Consider the following 19,383-nt stretch of genomic DNA (forward strand, 5'->3'; position numbering starts at 1 on the left):
TCTGCAGAGTGAAATCAACTTTGATGCCTCTAAATTTTCCCATGTCCTCCTCCAGTGCATGAGTCCTCTGTGTGCTTTGGCCATGAGTAGAGGGAAGTTGTGATACTAAGCAACTAAGTCTTGCTTGACCAAAGAAATGGGAAGGTTGAGAGTAAACCTCTGCTTGCAGAGGAGCTCTGGATGTTGCACTGCCTTAGGTGCAGGAGGAAACAGGCCTCCTGTTAGACCCCAGGACATAGCTCAGTCAGGCACAGGAGGCAGTCCCTTTCCTTTGATCCTTATTTTGGCCCTCAGCTGCTCTTCAGGAGAAAATAAAATCATAGCTTTGTTTCTCATGTGAAGTTTTCCCCACCTGCACTGAAATGCAGAATTATAACAGGAGGGCAGGTGATCACAATACATATGTTATCATTGTACAGAGTGTTCTCAGCTAAATGTATATCAAGAGCAGACCCAGCTTGTGGAGTCTGTAGCTCTGTGCCCTGCCCCTGCTGTGGCTTTGTTATGGGTAGCTAAGTGCTCATGCTACATTTTTGTGTATTTACACAACAGAGCCCTGAGTCAAAACATTTCCTGCAGTATGGGTTCTGTATTATTACTGTAATGCTAGAACAAAGCAACACGTGGTTAATGTTGGTATTAGTCAGCTGAGGAAATGACATCCTCACCTGTGAGGTTGATGTGACGGGTTTTGAAGTCATGTGGTGGTGCCAACAGCAAGCTCCAGGCATAAGGCTACAGGGCAGGAGAAAGAATGCCTTAGAAGAGAGGTTGTATCCTCAGGGTGATCTGCTACTGGCTAAGCGTGAGGATTTGTGAAAATGGAAGGGAGGATTTGCACTTTTTCTGGTTTGTTTGCTGCTGGGATATATCTGGGGGTGGAGTATTTTCACAGCTCTGGAAAGGTGTATAAAAGGGATTAGTCTAAACACAAGGTAGGTGTCAAGGAGCACCAGAGGAGTTTGACTGATGGCCTGAATGTTTTCAGTAGAACCAAATAAAGAGAAAAGGTATCTAAAACTTCCTCCAAGTCCACCACCCAAACCCCATCCTGACAGCCGAGAAGTGTTCAGCAGAGATGATCACAAAGGTCTAGGCTGAGAATTGTGGTCAAGTTCAATCAGCAGTTCTCAGGGTAAAAACGCTGCTAGCTGACAGTATACATGAAAGATTAGCTTTCAAAAGGAAGGAGACAGTTCTGTTATGAAGTTTATTCCACTGATGCTTCTGATGATCCTATTAATTTATCTTTTTTAATGTTTGTTTTCTTTAGGTGAAGAGCGAAGGTCCCAAACTGGTGCCCTTCTTTAAAGCCACTTGTGTCTATTTTGTCCTCTGGCTGCCAACTTCCAGCCCCTCCTGGTTCAGTGCTCTCATTAAATGTCTGCCCATCTTTTGCCTGTGGGTTTTCCTTCTGGCCCATGGAATTAACTTCTTAGTGTCACACCGGAGTGCCAGCCGCATCCTAGCGGGACTCATATTCTCGGCAGTGGGAGATGCCTTTCTCATCTGGCAGGAGCAGGGCTACTTCATTCATGGTGAGTATGTTGTCAGTCCTAAAGGGATGCCACAGTCCAGCTATTATCCTCTTTATTTAGTAATGGGTTGCTGGGGCACATGTTTTGTTTATTCACGTACAGCTTAAGCCCCGTGCACTGGGAAGCCCTTATTCCTTGACTAAAATCCATCATGGTTAGAAGAGTCACACCACGGATGAGTCTTTCTCTTGAGACTAGAGAGGTAACTGGGTCAGGTTTGATTTCCTGGCATGTGTCACAGCACCTCGGCTGGCTGGAGCTGAGAAGGTGGCATGCCAGAATCCCTGGGGAAGAGAAAGAAATGCTTATGGTACTCCTGAGCTCCCATGAAGCTATGGGAAGTATCTACCTCCTATCTCTCTGCAGGGAGATCTGTTAGCCCTTTGTTACAAGGATCAGGGATAGGACATATTGTGCAAAAGTCCTCAGTGAAGAGCAAGTGGAGGGGAGCTTTATGTTTTGATAGACAAGCCCATAGCCTGGGGGAGGTTTTTAAGTGGATGCTAGAAATGAAAGCATCAGAAATCTTGTCCTACTTGCAGGTTCATCAGTGTGAATCATGCAGCCTGTTGTACAAGATATATCTGTTTTGCAAGACATGTAAATGATGGTCAGTCAAGGACAAACCTTACCACAGTGGTCTGTCTTCTCTACAGAAAGATCCACATCTCTCAGAGCAAAATGAGCTTGGTTTATTTTGCTAGTTCGCAGACTGGAACATAATGATTTAGATTAATCATTTAAAGCCACATTGAACCTGCCTGCAGCAACACTCTCCGTGGCCTTGGACTGTCAAAAGAAATAAGCAGCAGTTGAGTCCTTTGCTAAACTGACTGGTGGGCTTTCTGAAGTTTATTTAACCAGCACGAGGATCTCACATAACGTCCACCATTAACTGGCTGCTGTGACTGTCCCACTGGAAAATGTGATGAGATGAGGCAACTTTTCTGACTTGTGCTGTTGTCAGCTCTGAAAGTCAAAGGCTTATTTTTTGCCTCTCTCATGAGGTTAGTGTTTAGTTTTATTCTGGGATTCCCAGAAGCTCTTTCTTTATGGGAAGAAAGAGCATGCAGTGCCAGATCTGAAAGGCCAAATGCTCTGAATCTGGTTTTAATCCTGCTTTCCAAGGGCTTATCTCAATCTCATTAAAAGTTCATGTAAAAATTTTTACTGATTTTGGTAGGGTTTAGATTAGGCCCTGAGGATTGGATCTCTCTGGCTGAACCTTGGGCACATTGCTGAGGAGCTTCAGCTTTCTCTTGGGGTGCCATCCCCTCTGTGCTGAGTGTTGACATTCCCACTGATGGGCCTCCTCCTAACAGGAGTTAGGAGCAGGTTGCCTCAGGCTCAGAGCAGGTTGCCTCAGCCCGAATGGCTGTGTGTCTGTTTTACCTCCTGGAGTTGCTTCTCGAGCTGTGGCTTGGAAAACATTTGAGGCCCAATTCTCCCCATGACCATTTTTGTGTATGGACTGTTCCATGCTTCTCCATTCCGCATAGACGGTATATCTCCAAGTTCCCTCTCCAATACAGTGCTAGAGGAAGGGTTAACCAGTCACAGCAATTCATCATCTGGTTGATTGTTTAAATCTGCAAATTAGTTGGATTATCAACCCTAGTCTCACAACTGATAAGTTTTGCTTTGTGGCTTTAGACACGTTTTTCTTCTTAAGGAGGAGACAAAGCTCTACTGGAGGATTTTGAAAATCTCAGCCCACTGAGCTACTATCTTCTGAAATGAAGTGTTAATATTTGCATTTCAGCTGTAAGCAGATAAAGCTTACACTGATCCATTTCATCCTTCACCTTGCTTGCAAAATTTATTTTCTCCTGTTTGAAACTCACCAGGTTGTTCTTGCCAACAACTGACAATATTTAACCTTTTGACATCATCAGTTGTGGGAATTTGAAGTTTCAGGAGAGTAAGAGGAAATACTGGATAAAAATGTACTTTCTGTTCAATTTCTCTAGCTTTTGAACTGAAAAGGGTTGGAAACTGGGCTGATTTGAATAGCTTTTGAGACATCGAGTTTATAAAAGGACATTTGTTCATTACTTTATAGGGAAGTGAGGGCCTGGGAACCTACTCCTGGCACACTTGACTTTTTTCATTTTTGCTGCTTCAGTCCACTAATACGCTATTTTCTGACTAGTGTCTTAGTGCATGTAGAAAATACTTTACAGCGTTAATATCCACCTCCTCAGATGGCAGGTACTTAGAAACAATTTATGCATTTGGTGAAGAAGACAGGGACTAGCAAAAAAGCCTTTTTGCCAGCCTGAGGAAATCTGAGGCAAGGAAGCAGACAGAGAGAAGGGCTGATCTGCCTGATGTGGGAGGACCAAGCTAAAGGCTGAGAAATACGAGAGAAATGCACCCCCTCCCTGTGCAGCTGTCACAGGTTTCCTCAGTTCCTGGCTTGATTTGTGGGTGTTGAATGAGTAAACCCAGGACCTGACTGCCTTGTTTGTGACCAGCCTTACCACATATCACAAAACTCCTACTGCCTTTCCAGGCCTCTGTTTTGCTGCTGTATCCTGTCCTCTCCTCCTTCTCCTCCTTGCTGCCAGATGCCTGCATGAACGACAACACATTCTTCAGTTCCCTGTCCCAGAATACTCCATATAATGCCACTGAAGGAAAAAACACTCATCACTCCTAGGAGGATGTATCCTTCTTCTCCTTACCATCTCCCCGGGCTCTAACCTTTCCTGCACTATAACACTACAAACAGCTCATGTCCTAAATCCCTTCTCAGTTTCCTCAGTGCTGTTCCCATGATGTGCAATAGCTCTGTGAAACATCAGCTTCTGGTTGCCCTCCTTTGTGCTTCTCTTCCTTCCCCTTCACACTGTCCATGTTCTCTAGCCTCATCCTGCAGATCAGATCCCCACCAACCCCTCCCTCCTGTGGGTTCCCTTCTCATCCCACCATGGCTGAGCTTTCAGTGAATGTCCAATCTGGTTCTCTCCAAAGGCAAGGAGACACTTCCCCTTCTTTGCACTGCCTCAACACAAGAGTATTAGGATGAAGCAATGTCTGCCAGCAGCAGGTTTTAGTGACTGCCCTTTACACCATGGCATCACACATTAAATGTGAATCAGTGTCCTGCTGGAGGACTCAAGCTTCCCAGATCCTTTTCTCTATTTCATGCTTTAGAGCTGCATAAAAACTTCCAGCTCCACTAATAACCCTGCCAGGATAAAGTGGGACAGCCTGCAGCTGCATCATGTGTGGGCCTGGGAACCAGAGGATCCAAGGAGCTGGACTCAGTTTGGAGCCCATTATCTACAATTGTCATGACAGCTAGGAGTCAGCAGCTGTGCCAACACATTGGGACATATTGTTGTCAAATGGATTAGTGGCAAGTGAATAACAACATGTAGGCAGTACCTTCCAACACCCACATCTGGCGTTTCTCAGGACTGTTGCACTTCAAAGGGAAGCCGGCATTTTATTTTCACTGATTGATTCCCTCTAAGGTTCATCTGAATCTTGAAAATAGCCATAAAATTGTTGGCAGATCACATCGGTGCAGTCTCTGAAATATGCCAGCTGCTTCTTTCCAGCTTAGGCTTCTCCCAGCTATGGGCAGAGATGGAGTAGAAGCCAGATTTAGTCCCTGAGTGCCTTTGGGTTTGTGGCTAAATACGGTCAGGCTTTGTATCTGGGTTCAGAGGGATTGGTATCTTTTGTCATGTTTTGCTCCTACACTGCTCTGATTCCAGCCTTCCTGTTCCACATGTGAGCTGTGAGCAAAACACTTTGGATAGTTGGAGGGGGTGATCTTTGGTCTGCCTTGCTCCCACCCTTCTGCCCAAAGCAGGGGAAGAGGAACACCTGAAAAACAAGCTCAGTTCCTTCTGCCGAAGCTTAGTTCACCTGGCCTCCCAGCAGAAAGGCTTTTGTCACAGCAGAGCTGTACTTGGCTGCAGCCGTAGATGTGCTGGGGCTTTTTCTTAGGCCAGGGGCTTGGTGTTAAGGCTGATCTCCCATGCACCTATTTTTTTATTTAAATAGCTTAAGTGGTCAGTATGGTTTTCACTGATAGTGTTAAGGGTTATAACATTGCAAGAAACTCTAAGCCTGTGCTTGTTGTGGTATATTTATATACCAATATAACCACGTTTCCTTCAGCTCTTGACCGCCAGTCACTGATGATCTGTGTCAATGCCTCTTTCCAGGTCTGCTGATGTTTGCCATCACACACATCCTGTACTCTTCAGCCTTTGGCATGAAGCCTTTGGACCTCAAAGCCGGCTTGTTGATGGGCCTGGTTTCCGGTTCCTGTTATGCCTTCCTGTACTCCTACCTCTCAGGCCCGTTCACCTACCTGGTCGCTGTCTACATCGCCTTGATTGCCTTCATGGGCTGGCGGGCGGTGGCCGGCATGCAGCTGTGCAACGACCTCTGGACATGGACCAAGCTCTCTGCCTGCATCGGCGCGATGCTGTTCATGGTGTCCGATCTAACCATCGCACTTAACAAGTTCTGCTTCCCCGTGCCCTACTCGCGCTTCATCATCATGGCTACTTACTATGCAGCCCAAATGCTTATTGCACTGTCAGCTGTAGAGACCAGAGATGAAGAGGACTTCAGAAAGAGGAGCTAGGTGGAGTGCCAATAGTCTGTGAACACGTGGGTTATATCTCAGGTGCTGTAGCTGCATTCACCCCTGAGAGAGATCTCCATTTCTCTAGGCACACTGGTGATGTTGATTTTGCTTCTTTGAAGCATTACCTTTGGGAATTATTTTTTTTTCAATGGCTTTCTCTGAATAAAGCTTACTTCAGTGTGGGGTCCACATCAGAAAGCTTAGACTGTCCCTGCAGTAGTTACTCATTCAACTTTTCCTTCTTGGAAGTGCTGTACTACTGCATTTTATTCGTTAGTCTTGAAACTGATGCTAAATGTCTGGGAAGTGGAGAGCTGATGGAAAGGAGGTTTAGCCATGCACTGTGTTAAAAGGCTTGCTCTCAACTGAAGGCAGACAGGCACAGATCTCTGCTGAAGTCATAGGTAAAAATTAATTTAACTGATGTTTGTCTTCTGTGCATTACAAACTCAGTATGCAAACTGGAGCTATTGCCTCTGCTGAAAAGAAAACTTGGAGGGAGAGTAAAAACAGCATAGTTCCAGATAGGAACTGAGCTTTAGAGTCAAGGGCAGCATGTGGGCCAGCACCCAGCAGAACCAGCATGACAGCAGAACCCCAGGGTGAGAGCACAGAGCAAGAGGTGTGCTGACATGCAGTGCTGTGTGCTTTGGTCATGGTGATCACTGCCTCAGGGCAGATCTGCAGGTGTAAGCCAGCATTGCCATATGTGGCAGAACAAGAAGTTTGGTGGGATTTCAGGGACATCTCGGTAGCCAGGCCAACATGTTCCCCCTCACCTTGTGTGTGCAGTTATACAGTGCCTGTAGCCAGCAGTGACGGCTGGGATGTAATGGGCACACGAGGAACTTCGATTTTTACAGCAGAACTTTGATCTTGTGTCTTACTAGTGTATACCCTAGTTGGCCTTAGTACAGAAGACAGGAATCCAACCTTTATGCCTTTCTTCCCCAGTGTCCTAACAAGTAATATTCCATATACCCATTAAGCTTTATAGTACTGCTGCCTGCAGTATTTGAATCTTCATCTGAGCATTTCTTGTGGTCAAGGCCTTGATTTTGGATGTAGATTGTTATTGGGCTTTGCCAGCTGGTGGTAAACAATCATCTTTGCACCACTTCTTTTTTTTTTAGAAAGCCCCTTTTCAGGAGAGCTTCCTGAAATGCACTGTCCTGTGTGTTCAAAATGCCTGGTGCTTCCGTCTTGAACTCACAGGGACACAGTGAGAATGCACAGATGGGGCTGGAAAAGCCTATTTAATTCTGATCCAAATTCTTTGGATGGTTTGTCTGCCCATCTGTTTAAGCAAGATTATTTCTGACTTCAGACTTTCTTAAAAAGATGTAGGACAAGGTTGCCTTGATTTTTAGTCCAAGTTCATTTGTGATCATATGTATATTTTTCCCTCTTATTTAGGATACGTATCAGCAAGCTCTGTTTCTATATGAAACTATATTACTATCTTGAATGTGCTTCTTCCTTCTGTCCATCCTCAGGCCACTCCCTTGGGCTGAGGTGCTTCCCCACTGGCTTGTTTTAAGACACAAGTGCACTCAGGTGTGCAGAGGAAGCTTGCTGAGCGTTCCTGCCCCTCTTCAAACTGCAGCCAAACAGGGACAACCAGAACAGACTGCACAACTTGAATCCGTTGAATCCTCAACAGCCCTTTGCACATGCCCACACGGGCAGAGGGAGCAAGAGGGGCAGCCCTCCAGACCAGCCTTGTGGGATGAAAAATCATCACGGTCTCCATACCTAGCATGCTCGGACTATTCCAGGCAAAAGCCTGGCACTGAGTCCCTAGCCCAGTCTGCAGAAGAGGGATTCGTCTTTGCGAGGAGTCTGGCGAGTTCAGGGGCCGCTGAGGAACCCCTACCAGCCCTGCTGGCTTTCCCCTTGGTGCTGAGAGGTGCTGAGTGGGTCTCCTGCTCCTCGCCGGCCTCGCATGGTGTGTCTGGGTGGGGAATAGGCATTGCCTCCTTCTGACTTCTGCATCAGTGCAAATGCAGCCAGTATTACAAAAATCTAGGTTAACTATCTTGACCCCATGGAGGCATCTGCTGCTTTTCAGACAGAGATCAGAAAGGTCAGCTGCATTATTGAGAGGGAAAGCATGGTAGGTAGCACAGCCCCGTGTAATCCCTTCCCTTTAATGCTGTTGTGTAATACTGTCAGTATTCATTCACTGATGCACTGGGGCCTGCCTGGAGTAAACAGCTAAGGGAATTTAGAGCCATAAGCACCTTCATTCATCAGCATTGCTTGTCTCCTGGCCACAGATTGAACCCTGCAGTGTAGCTCTCTGCAGATGTCAGCTGCTGTTACTCCACTTGGCTGTTTGCAAATCTCTTCCTGCAACAGACTGACCCAGCTAAGAGGAAATCTAAGCATTTGGGGTGAACCCCACCATCCTCCCAGCATACGAGCAAACAGCACATTGGTCTGGCACACTCAGTCCTTAGCTGGCAGTTCTTCAGAGGAGCCCCCTGCATCCTGAGCTTCCCTTTGTTTGGAGGGAAATGTGTGTGTGATAAAATAAGCTATGTTTAAAAGTCTCAGTTTTGATTCTCTCTTTCTTCCTCTCTAGAAATGAGTAGTCCTCACCTTCCTGAAGACAGCTGAATTGCTTTTCTCTGTGCTTTTTCATCTTGCTTTACTGTTCTACTCAACCATCAGCCACTGGATACTTGCAGAAAAGAGTCTTTAAGTGTTATTAGGAGGCCTCTCCTCTCCACTGGCTGCCAGAGGTGCAGTTTCTGGTGGCAGAGATCTCTAGGTGGGACGGCAGAAACGTGTGCAGCCCAAGTGGGCTGTTGTTCCCTTGCTGTCCCCTCACCTGGAGTGACCTGGCTGGGACACATTCTGGCCAGTCACACTGGCTCTGTCCCAGTGCTGCAACAGCTTCAGCCTTCCCAGGAACACGAGGCAGAGCCCTCAGCATACAAAGAAGGAGAGTCCTGGCTGGCTCGGAGGTTTGTCAGCAAAGGCTCTCAATCTTCAAAATCTCTCTCCTGCTCTGCATTCCTCCTTCTAATCCATATTACTTGAATGAGACCATTTTCCTGGAGGCTTTTTTCTGCTGGGAAGGGACCAGCTGCTGTGGATGGTGATTTGACACAATTTTGAGATTCCTAAAGCCTGAGAAACTTTAAGCAGTTGCTTGGCAGTCTGTTAAATACCTATTCTTAGTATTAAAACTGTTTCCTCAACCCCAGTGAGGTCTGTTTCCACTTTGAAATGGAGCAAACAAAATGGGAATGATGTGACTGTCTGTGGCACTGCCTTTGTGCACCTTCCTGTTGTCTCTTCGAAATGTAAAACTGTGAGGTGTGATCCATTCTTGTCCTTGTAAGGGGTACATTCTTTGAGAAGCACCCGGTCTTTGGCCCAGGCAGTGAAGCATCCCAAGTGGTGTGGTGTGCCTGGCCCCAGCAGTAGCAGCTCCTTTCCTTGCTAAATACAGAGGCTTTCTTTTCACACTGCTGTATCCAAATACTCCTGCAATTCCTGTCTATGGTCACTTCAGGTTACACATGTGATCCAATTGCTTGCACTCACTTTCCTTTCTGTAGTTACCACCCTCTTGGAGATCCTTTTGCTCCTTATTTGGCCATATAAAAGACCTGACAGGTTTATTTCAGCCTCTTTCTATAGACAGATCCTTGCATGGAACTCCTGGTGTAGAAGTCAAAGACGCAGTGGTAATTGCAACTGGTTTTTAAATGCTAGTGATGCTTCTGGGCTGTGCCAGGCACACTGATGTCAGCAGGGTGATGCTCACGTAGAAATTGCAGGCCAGGAAGAACAAAGCCAGAGGATTTTAATAGCTTTACTCCTACTGTACCAAGGAAATGGTATTCATACTGAATACCTGGGTTATTACTCCTCCATATTGAGGCAACTGTAAGACTGATTGGTTTAACAATTACTTTAACATGTCTTTTATGTAGATTGCTGAAAGTTTCCTGTTGTAATCAGTGTAGGTAATTTATATATTTTTACATGAGTATATAAAATTCCCAGGACTAACTCTGCAGAATTTTTAGAGGCTCTTCAAGGTTTTCCAGTCCCATAGTTTGACACCAACACCTGTACGTTTTCAGCTTGCTATCATGGTAATTCTGGGAGCTGTTCTGGAAGAAGCAGATCAAAGCAAACAGCAACTGTAAAGCTCAGTGGCAGGTGCCTGTTTCCTTTTTTTGGTTTCTGGATACAGACAGGCGCTCTTTTAGGCAGAGGTATCATAACTGTGTTCTTGGAAGAAGATGGGAAGTTGCTGACTTCTCTTGACAGAAGTCCTCATGGGTAATTCTCCTACCTTTTATCCATGCTCGCTCCTTTTGTGGCCTTGGGTAAGTCACATTTTCTGTGGTCAAGTCCTCATCTGGTGTAAAAAGGCAAAAGCATATGAGGGCCAGTGCTATGCCAAGTTACTGCAGCAGGGGACCAGGCCCTCACCCCATTTCTAAAATAGGGTTATTAGCACTTACCTACCTCACAAGGATGCTGTGAGGATTAATACTCATACAGCACTTTGAAGATGTAAAGTGCTATATAAGTCCCAAGTATTATCCAACTTTAGTGTTAAAAATGCTTTTAGGGATCTTCAGGACTTCTCTTAAAGCATGGAATTGTGACTACCTTTTCAACTTGCATCAGATGCAAATGCAAAAGATTTATTCACACTGGTTAACAGGATGGGCTCAGCTGCACTTGAACCCTGAGGAAGGTTTACCTTAAAAATCTGAACTCTAATTTCAGTTTTGCAAATGCTTTTTAGTTCTTCTAAAAGCCTCAACCAAATTCTTAGATGTGAACCCTGTATCCAAATCTCACAGTCTGGTCTTATTCCTGATTGTTAACTAGAATAAATCTAATCCAGCCAAAACACAGTGTGCTCACAGTCTGCTATGGCTGTTGAAAAGACTGGAACAGAAAATGAAGTCGTCCTGTCCAACCTTCACTCTGCAGAAGGTCAGCTAGGTTTCATGGGACAAACTGCAAAGGGGTGTTTAATTTCTATGATTGTAGGTTTTACTGGCTTTAAAATCATCAGAGAGAGAAGGCCTTGATGGAATCAATAAGCTCGGCACATCCTTCTTGAATTACTTTCTTTTCACCTGTATCAAAGAAATAGCAGGTTCTGTAGCAAAGGAGGTGCTTGTACCACTAGTCCTACAGCCTGGAAAAAAAATTGATCTAGAAATATGGCTCTGAACCATCACCATGTTCTCAGCTAGGATAAAAAATGCCACTGTTCACTGATTTGAAATCTGGACCACAACTAGAAACTACTTAGTTCTAGTAGCACTAACTGCTGTACAAACACAAATGAAGGCCAGGAATTACACACCAAGGAACATGAGCTGTGTACATGTGAAATGGACCATAATTTTGAAGCAGCTGCAGTTAAATCTTATCTTAATATGAACTCAGAAGCAAACACAATGCAAATTTTTATGGTTTCTTTAAAATATGTGGTGGGTTTTAGTTTTCTTAGTTTGGAGAAAATTTTCTTAATGTTATTTTATTTTTGCTCTTATTGTAAAGAATAAAAATATACAACTCTAGATAGACTACAAATGAAAAAAAGGTGGCCAGTTGGCAGGAATGCCAAAACTTCTGTGGTTTGTATTGTTTCTGTGGTGACACTGTGCTGCTGTAGGATGAGCTACTGGAATTGTGTGATGGCTCAACAGTGAGGCTGAAGCACAGGGCCAGATGGGTGGAGGAGTTGAGCCACCAAGACTGCAGCGGGAGCACGACTGGGGCAATGTGGGTCGGTCAAAATACGGAGCATCAGGAAATAAAAGACAATATTTCCTGACAGAAGAAAAACAAGAAACCAAACCTAGCCTGTTGGGCGACGGTTCTGATTCACTACCAACATACTTATCTAGACCTTGCTGGTGCTGGCTCCTGCTGGACCAAGCCTTGCTCCTAATTCACCTGGGGAGGCTTGCTCCACATCTACGGTGCTGGCACGGTCAGGCCAGCAGAACTTGACCCTTTGTTAAATAAAACTCAAAAACTAGCAAAAAACAACAAAACCAATAACAAGAACAAAAAAACAAAACCAAAAACAAACCCACGAAAAACAAGGAAGGAAAAAGCAAATGCCATTGGGTAAGTGGGAGTTCTGCCTGGCTGAGAATGCAGAGTGGCTGGTCTGTCCTGAACACTAATCTCCATGTCTTGGACCCATTCAAGCCTCTTGCTCCAGCCCCTCTCCCACGCACTCCAGGCAGAGTGCACTGAAAGATGTGACTGAAGCAGCTGCTCTCCTTTGGGGAGTCAAGCATTTGCCATGTCTGAAAGTCTTTAGTACTTACTTTCTTTACTGTGATTGTAAAGGTCACCACATACAGTACAGCCACTTGATCTGGGATCTTTTCTTAACACATTTTTATGCCGATTTTACTGTTTTAATTCTTTGTTTGGAATGTATTTTTTCTCATTTCTTCTGTGTGTAACAGCAATTAAAATTATTAATTTACTGGGTATTTTTACTGTGCAGATACAATGTCTCCTTGCTTATTTTCTGTTCCTGTAACTGTTTCAGCACAGAGTATGAGGCCAAAAGAACCTCTGTGGTGGGCAGTTTTGTGCCACTGTTATACCCATCAGCATATGTTATGCTGGATCTACTCAGCATCCCACTGAAACCCTGTCACAGTCAGCTGCATATTGCTGTCTGGGGAACCCTGAAACACAGCAACATGCACCCCACAGAGCACATCCAACGCAAACCAACCAGGCACCACCACGATGATGGCACCTGGCTCATGTTATGAGTCCTGTGTGCCTTGGGATGCAAAGCCCTGAGGCAATCCTGCCCCTTGCTGCTCCAGCCAGTCCCACATACAATGGCCATTTGTCCACAATTCCAGGGAGAGAGCATCTTGCTGCACAGGATTGCTCTGGGAAGGCTCTTTTCTGCCAAGACGTCTCAGACAAATGGCCAAATCTCTCTCCCTGCCCTGCCCCAGAAAAATTTCCAGGAGGAAGAAAGTAGGGTAGTCTGCACATTTTATTCTGTTTGGGGATCTGATGCCAGATTCTTCAGCTGTTTGATGCAGTGGCACAGATATTTTGTATCATTAATCCTGAACTAGGCCATCTGTCACCAGTAGAACAGGTTTCAAGGATTTATAGCACAGAAACACAGTGTGTGTAACTGCTCCCAGTAAGTTAAATGGATCTGCTTGCAGGCTTAATGGAGACTCCTTAATACTCCCCTTCTGAAGTGGAGTGATTCCTGATATAAGAATTAATCAGTACCAGGCAGAAATACTACCAAATTATTTTCAAAGCAGCCTAAAGGTGTCAACAGCAGGCAAAAAAGCAGGTGAGTCTTTCCTCTTTCTTTAATTTGATCTTTTACAATTCCTTTCAAGAACTTAGAGGCCTACTGGGAGGAGCATCCTGTTTCCTCATACCTCCTTCCTAGCTCCAGATGGAACAAAAGTGACAAAATACTCTCAGACTAAGTGTATGTCTGTGGCTGGCCACTGCTATGCTTTTATTCCACAATTGGCTCCTGGAAGATTTCAGTCTAAATTAAAAGAACCAGCACCAACGTATATATATATATATTTGTATTAATCTACCTGTCAGTCTGCCAATTGTTCAGTGGTTCATTTATTCTAGTCCTGGCCACTGGCAGTGGAGTTCCTGGACCTTCTGTGGCCAGCTCTTCCACAAAGTGACTCCCTCATTTGCAAGGTTGTGTTTACTTTCTTGGTATTGTGAGGATTCACGTACTTCAGATTTATGGTTTACTCTTTGTTTGTATACAGTCTGACATAAGGAAGCCAAAAACATCATGGAGGTCCTGCTGGGCTATCTGGGGACATGGAGACAGAAGCCAAGTCTCCTCTTGAACTATAAAGCAAGATTGTCACTGACCAGCATGGAAGCAAACATATGTAGAAGAGAGAACTGCAATCTTTGGCTCCTTCTATTACCATTAAAATACATTAGCAGATGGTGTTAGAAATATCACATTTAACATGCACCCTGCGGTCTAAAACCATTTAGAGAGAAGGAAGATAGAAATATGGGAAGTGTCCCTGCTGAGCAGAAACCACACTCCACCACCTGGTCTAACTGACCATTACAGAAGCCAAGGGCAGCTGTGTTTTGAGCCACATGAAGACAAACTACACAGCCACAGCAATGCTGTTCTGCATGCTGGACTAGGCACAGCTAGTTCCACTAATTAGCTCTTGTGTTTTGACTTCTGCAAACTTCCTGTTGCTGTGTCCATCTTTTTCTTAAGGAAAAGAAAATTGCCATAATTAGTGCAACCAACCCTATGTTTTGAGAGCAAGTTTCACAAAGTTATGGATTGAAAGCTTTATAAAAATTTTAAATCTTATAAAGCTCTGTAAGGCTTTCCACTGTGTAAAGGAAAAAGTTGTCTGGTCACAGTTTTAATAGGAAGTGACAGTTCAAATTCAGGGAGTTCTCATTTTCACTCCTATTTCCCCTTGTTCAGTTCAGCACTATTATGAATAATTTGCTTTGGGTCTAACAGGCTTTGTGTTCTGTGCAACCTGCCACCTCCCAGCCTCAGGAAAATTATATAAACCCCTTCTGAGCTCCAATAGCAGCAAAGCTGCTGCTGTGTTTCATAGAAGTGGTGCAATGCCCTATTTGTTTTTGCAAATATTAAGAAAGGGGCTAAAACATGAAAAACATGAATAAGCGGAAGAATGCAAGTGTCCTTCCTTAAAGGAGAGAAACAGAAGAATACATATGTATTGGGTTTTGGGCATGTGGGGGCTGCAGGGGTGGCTTCTGTGAGAAGCTGCAAGAAGCTTCCCCTGTGCCCAGCAGAGCCAATGGGTCCAAGATGGACCCACTGCTGGCCAAGGCTGAGCCCAACAACAATGGTGGCAGCACCTCTGTGTTGACATACCTAAGAAGGGGAAAAAGAAACTCTACAACAGCAATTGCAGCTGAAGAGAAATGTGAGAACGTGTTAGAGCAGAGGAAGGAGGTGCAAAACCAACATGTGATGAACTAACCACAGCCTGCATTCCCCGTCCATCTGAGCCACTGGGAGAAGGAGGTAAAGAATTCTGGAATAAAGTTAAACCCAGGAAGAAGGGAAGGATGGGAGGAAGGTATTATAAGATTTAGTTTTTATTTCTCATTAACCTACTCTGATTTGATTATAAATTAAATAAATTAAATTTCCCTAAGTCGAGTGTGTTTTGCCTGTGACAGTAATTAGTTTATGATCTCCCTGTCCTTATCTTGCCCCGCTAGCCTTTTGTTAAATTTTCTCTCTCCTGTTTGGCTGTGGAGGGTAGGGATAGGGTGGCTTTGGTGCACACATGGTGTCCAGCCAGGGTCAACCCACCACAACAGAATAAGAGGAACTGAGACAGAAGTTTAACCTCCATGGAATCAGCATAGAAGCCAGCAACTCCTACAGTGCTATTCAAATCAGCAGATTTGCTCAGCCCTTAAGATCCCTCCTTACTCTTTTCTCTTAGAATAACCTGTCATCAGGTAAAGATCATTGAAAGAATTCCTAAAGAAAGTCTTTCAAGTCTTGCTCTGAAGGGGATTCTGGCCTAATAAAGAGGGCTTGCTTTGACATGAGGCATGATGCCCTCCAGCCTACAGTGTCTGACTCCAGGCAGTAATTACCTCTCTAAGCAGTAACTACCACTCTTCCAGAACTAAAAATCATCAAGAATATAGTTCCTGAGAGCTAAAATAAACCTGCAATTCGGCTCAATTTGATGCAAATGCCTTATCTGCTAAAGTCAGTTTTACAGTCTCTTATTCTGACTCCTGCTTTCCCACTTCACTCAGCTGCAAACAGATGCCAGGACAGAAACCTTCCCCAGAGATTGTCCAGGTCAAGGTAAGGAGGAGCCCTCGGAGCTCTCAGACATAGGCTCCCATTAAGGTATGTGACTATAAATCAGCACCTCGCCCATACAGTGCTTTTGCAAGCCTCGTTCCTTAGCCAGTTCTGCTGTAAACAGGCTGATTTGAATAGTTTTGAAGAGGTGTGTTCCTTTTGTAACAGTCTTCATGTTGACAAGCTCTGTATGGGAAGGCAGCAGGTTCTTGCTACCCAACAATCAGATCTCTGAGGGGATAGGGAGCTGCTCTCGTGCCCCACAGGCCTGCCTGTCCTCCCTGAAAGGGGTGAGCGGTGCTGCCAGGGTTCCTTGCGTTATCCTGGCTGGCAGCCTGAGAAGGCTCCCACTGATTAGAGGAACAAGGAAACTGTGGCTTCAGGGAGGAGTGTATCAGGGAGAATGGGAAGTGGGAAGCATAGTAACACCAGGAATTCTTAAAAAAATGGTTAAGAATTGATTTCAGTCTTTCAGGTGAGCACTGTCTGGCTTCAGCGAAGAAGTGTTGCATGTGTTCTATGCACAAAGACTGATCAGTTTGCTTGAAAATCAGAGCAGGAAACCCAGCATGTGCATCCTTTCCCTCTGCTGACCCCCTGTGAGCTACTTCCACATTAGCAGAGAGAACCTAATCCTGGGTGGGGGGTGTGTGTGTGCTCAGCAGTTGCCAGCAGGCTGTCCAGAAGCAATGATCTCAGGCAAAAATAACTCCGAAAGATCTTTCCAAATATAGTCCCTCATTATTGGTGCTGTATCAGTTTCATTTCAAGCTGTGCCTGGCGGCCTCTCTCTTGTTCCCTTTCAGAGGACACTAACAGGCCTGAGGCACTAGGGCCTTTCTCTAAAAAGGGAGAACAGGGGAAACATACTTCAGTAACATCAGATAAAAGAATCCTTGCTCTCAAATGTTTAACCTCAGAGGCTCTATAGTTAATCAGCCCTAAGCAGGGTGAGCTTGCCAGGGGCTGATGACACTCACAGGACACGGCTGTTCCCAGGCACTGCTGCACACACTGTAAGACCACTCTGCAAGCTCTAAGTTTGGGCATGGTGACATGGGGAAGCCATGTGTGGGTCATGGGTTAGTGTTAGTAAAACCTCACCCCATGCACCTGGAAGTGTTCAGGCTCACACAATCAATTTGAGCCAGCTGGAACCAAGCTCTGTGTTACAACTGGATTTAAGCTTCACTGGGGGGGAGCTTTAACAAAACAGGGAAAGGAGAGGGGATCTGTTTTTCTTTCATTTTATGTCTTGGAAATTTAACTAGCTGTCATACAATGTTAGCAAAATCCTGTGATTTTACAAAGGAAGAGAATAGATTTACCCAGTGTGATATCTGTAGTATTCACAAAAGAAGCATAAAGCTGTTGTCAGGGTGCATCAGTGGACTGCTTAGAAATGCTAAGTATGCCACAGGTGCAGGGCAAGCCTGGTTAGGGACTGAGAAATAGCCATATTTACCTTTGAACTGTCTAGGGAATTCATGAGGCCTGCTAGCCAAAATATGCCATTTTAAGGGATGTGATACTGCCTTCAAGCAACTGAAGACAAATCTCGGTGACCTCAGAGGAAGACAAAGTCAGAGAGTGAGGCTGTTTTTTTTGGATACGAAGGTAAGTTCTTACAATGTGGCCCTTGTGGCCTCAGCTCCAGGACCTACAGATTGAGCAATCTCTTCCTCTGTGGACAAGGATGAGAGCCACACTGGCCCAGAGCAGTGTGATCCCCAGTGCCAGTCCCAGTAAGTGCACTTGCCCTGGTAAAATAGCAGGGTGTAAACTATACTCAGACATGAAATCTATGGTTATTCAGCCTGGAGGGAATCAACCCAAATAAATCACAGTGGCTGCAAATCTGACCTACCACAGAGGATCACTTTGCAGCTGCAAGTTGTAGGGATCATAAACAGACAGATGCTACATGTTGAGGTGAACCACAACTTAGACTTGGATGTGATGCTAATGTTGCCCTTGTAGAGGGTCACTGTTAGGTGGGGGTTGCTGATGAAAACACAGCTCAGGGCGCAGTTGTTGCTATGACTCATGTTGTGGTTCTTCAGTGGGGTAATGAAACAGGAAGCACAGTCCTTCCCAGGATACTCCATCTTGAGGTCAAAAAATTGCTAAGGACGGAGTCACTACGGGCTGCTCTGCACTGCACTTTCTGTTCCACACACAAACACGCAAACATAGAGCCAGCACCATCAAGACAGAGTCTTCTCCTGCACAAGAACAAACCTTAAAAAGCTTGGGTATGACATTTCATGACAAGGATCTTCTTTCCCACCAAGGAAAACCCAGGGAGGAGGAAGAATGAACAACACACAACATTAATCTTGGCATCTGACCAGCATACCCATTTCAACATGTAAACAAATACAAACTGCAAAGCAAGAGAGGAAGGAATCGGAAATCTCATTCTCCCATTAATCTGCTATGCAACTGTAAGCAAGCAATTAATTTCTTTGTTTCTTGATCTGTAACTAAGGTGTCAGATTTTTGCTCCACAGGGATATATCAATGCCTTCTCTCATTAATGCCATTAAATTGTAAAGTGTTTTTTGGATATTTGGCTCCCAAGGCACTTTAGAAATGCATGATTAAATTACACCCAATTATAAACCAAAGCAGGTGATCTTGTAAAGGAAGGGGTATTGCCCTGCTGGTGTTGCTCTGAGTCATTAATAGTCTACAGAATGCTTGGGGGAAATCACGGGGAACTGCATGTACAGTTTAATTTCCAGTGTCCACTGCAAATCTCACATTTTCAGACTATTTAAACACACTTCTTGAAGTCTTTATTACTGCCTTTTGCATTGGTATGGGATCCCATCAAGTAGGTCCCTTGGATTCTAAATGTATCACCGTAGGGCAAAATTCTTTTATGAGAGAAAACAGCTTATTTCCTCCTTTTCTTTCATAGTTTTTCTTCCATCTCATGTTTATGTAAGTAAACCTTATGACTCACCATTTTTAATGAAGAATAGGAAATTAGTTCACATCTGCTTGTGTCCTGCTGGTCCTGCCTGAAGATAGGTAGGCTGTTATCAAAGGAACATTGAGGGAATGAACTACAAGGCACAGCCAACCTAACTTTCCTCCATTCACTGTTCTCCTACACTTGCCTTCATGCACAGAAATTACTGAGGTTACACTAGACTCTGTAAAATCCAGGTCTAGAGCACTTCTACACAAGAACACAAATATGGCCACACAACTAGAGCTGCTCTTTCTCAGCTACACACATAGCCCAAGTAACATAGCTATGGTCTAGTGATGCCAATCAGGAAAGGCTGACTGTTAAATACAAATTCACAACTTGACATCTCATTACTCCTTTCAGT

At 44.7% G+C, this 19,383-nt stretch overlaps 1 protein-coding gene and 1 long non-coding RNA gene across 5 annotated transcripts in view; one reads left to right on the forward strand and one right to left on the reverse strand.

Moving 5' to 3' along the window:
• Positions 1-12,656, forward strand: part of TMEM86A (transmembrane protein 86A) — a 30,031-nt gene extending 17,375 nt beyond the window's left edge. For both annotated transcript variants that reach the window (XM_064657520.1, XM_064657519.1), the window contains 2 exons: positions 1,274-1,538; positions 5,723-12,656. In XM_064657520.1, coding sequence (XP_064513590.1) covers positions 1,274-1,538; positions 5,723-6,150 — 693 coding nt within the window. In that variant the 3' untranslated portion in view covers positions 6,151-12,656. The remainder of the gene's footprint in view (positions 1-1,273; positions 1,539-5,722) is intronic.
• The window catches only part of LOC135415596 (uncharacterized), a 33,497-nt gene continuing 14,114 nt past the window's right edge, over positions 1-19,383 (reverse strand). For all 3 annotated transcript variants that reach the window (XR_010431200.1, XR_010431199.1, XR_010431198.1), the window contains exon 3: positions 1-19,383. This exon is cut by the window's right edge and continues 9,936 nt beyond it. This is a non-coding gene — a long non-coding RNA (uncharacterized LOC135415596).

This window comes from Pseudopipra pipra, chromosome 6 (genome assembly GCF_036250125.1).
Source record: "Pseudopipra pipra isolate bDixPip1 chromosome 6, bDixPip1.hap1, whole genome shotgun sequence".
NCBI lineage: Eukaryota > Metazoa > Chordata > Aves > Passeriformes > Pipridae > Pseudopipra > Pseudopipra pipra.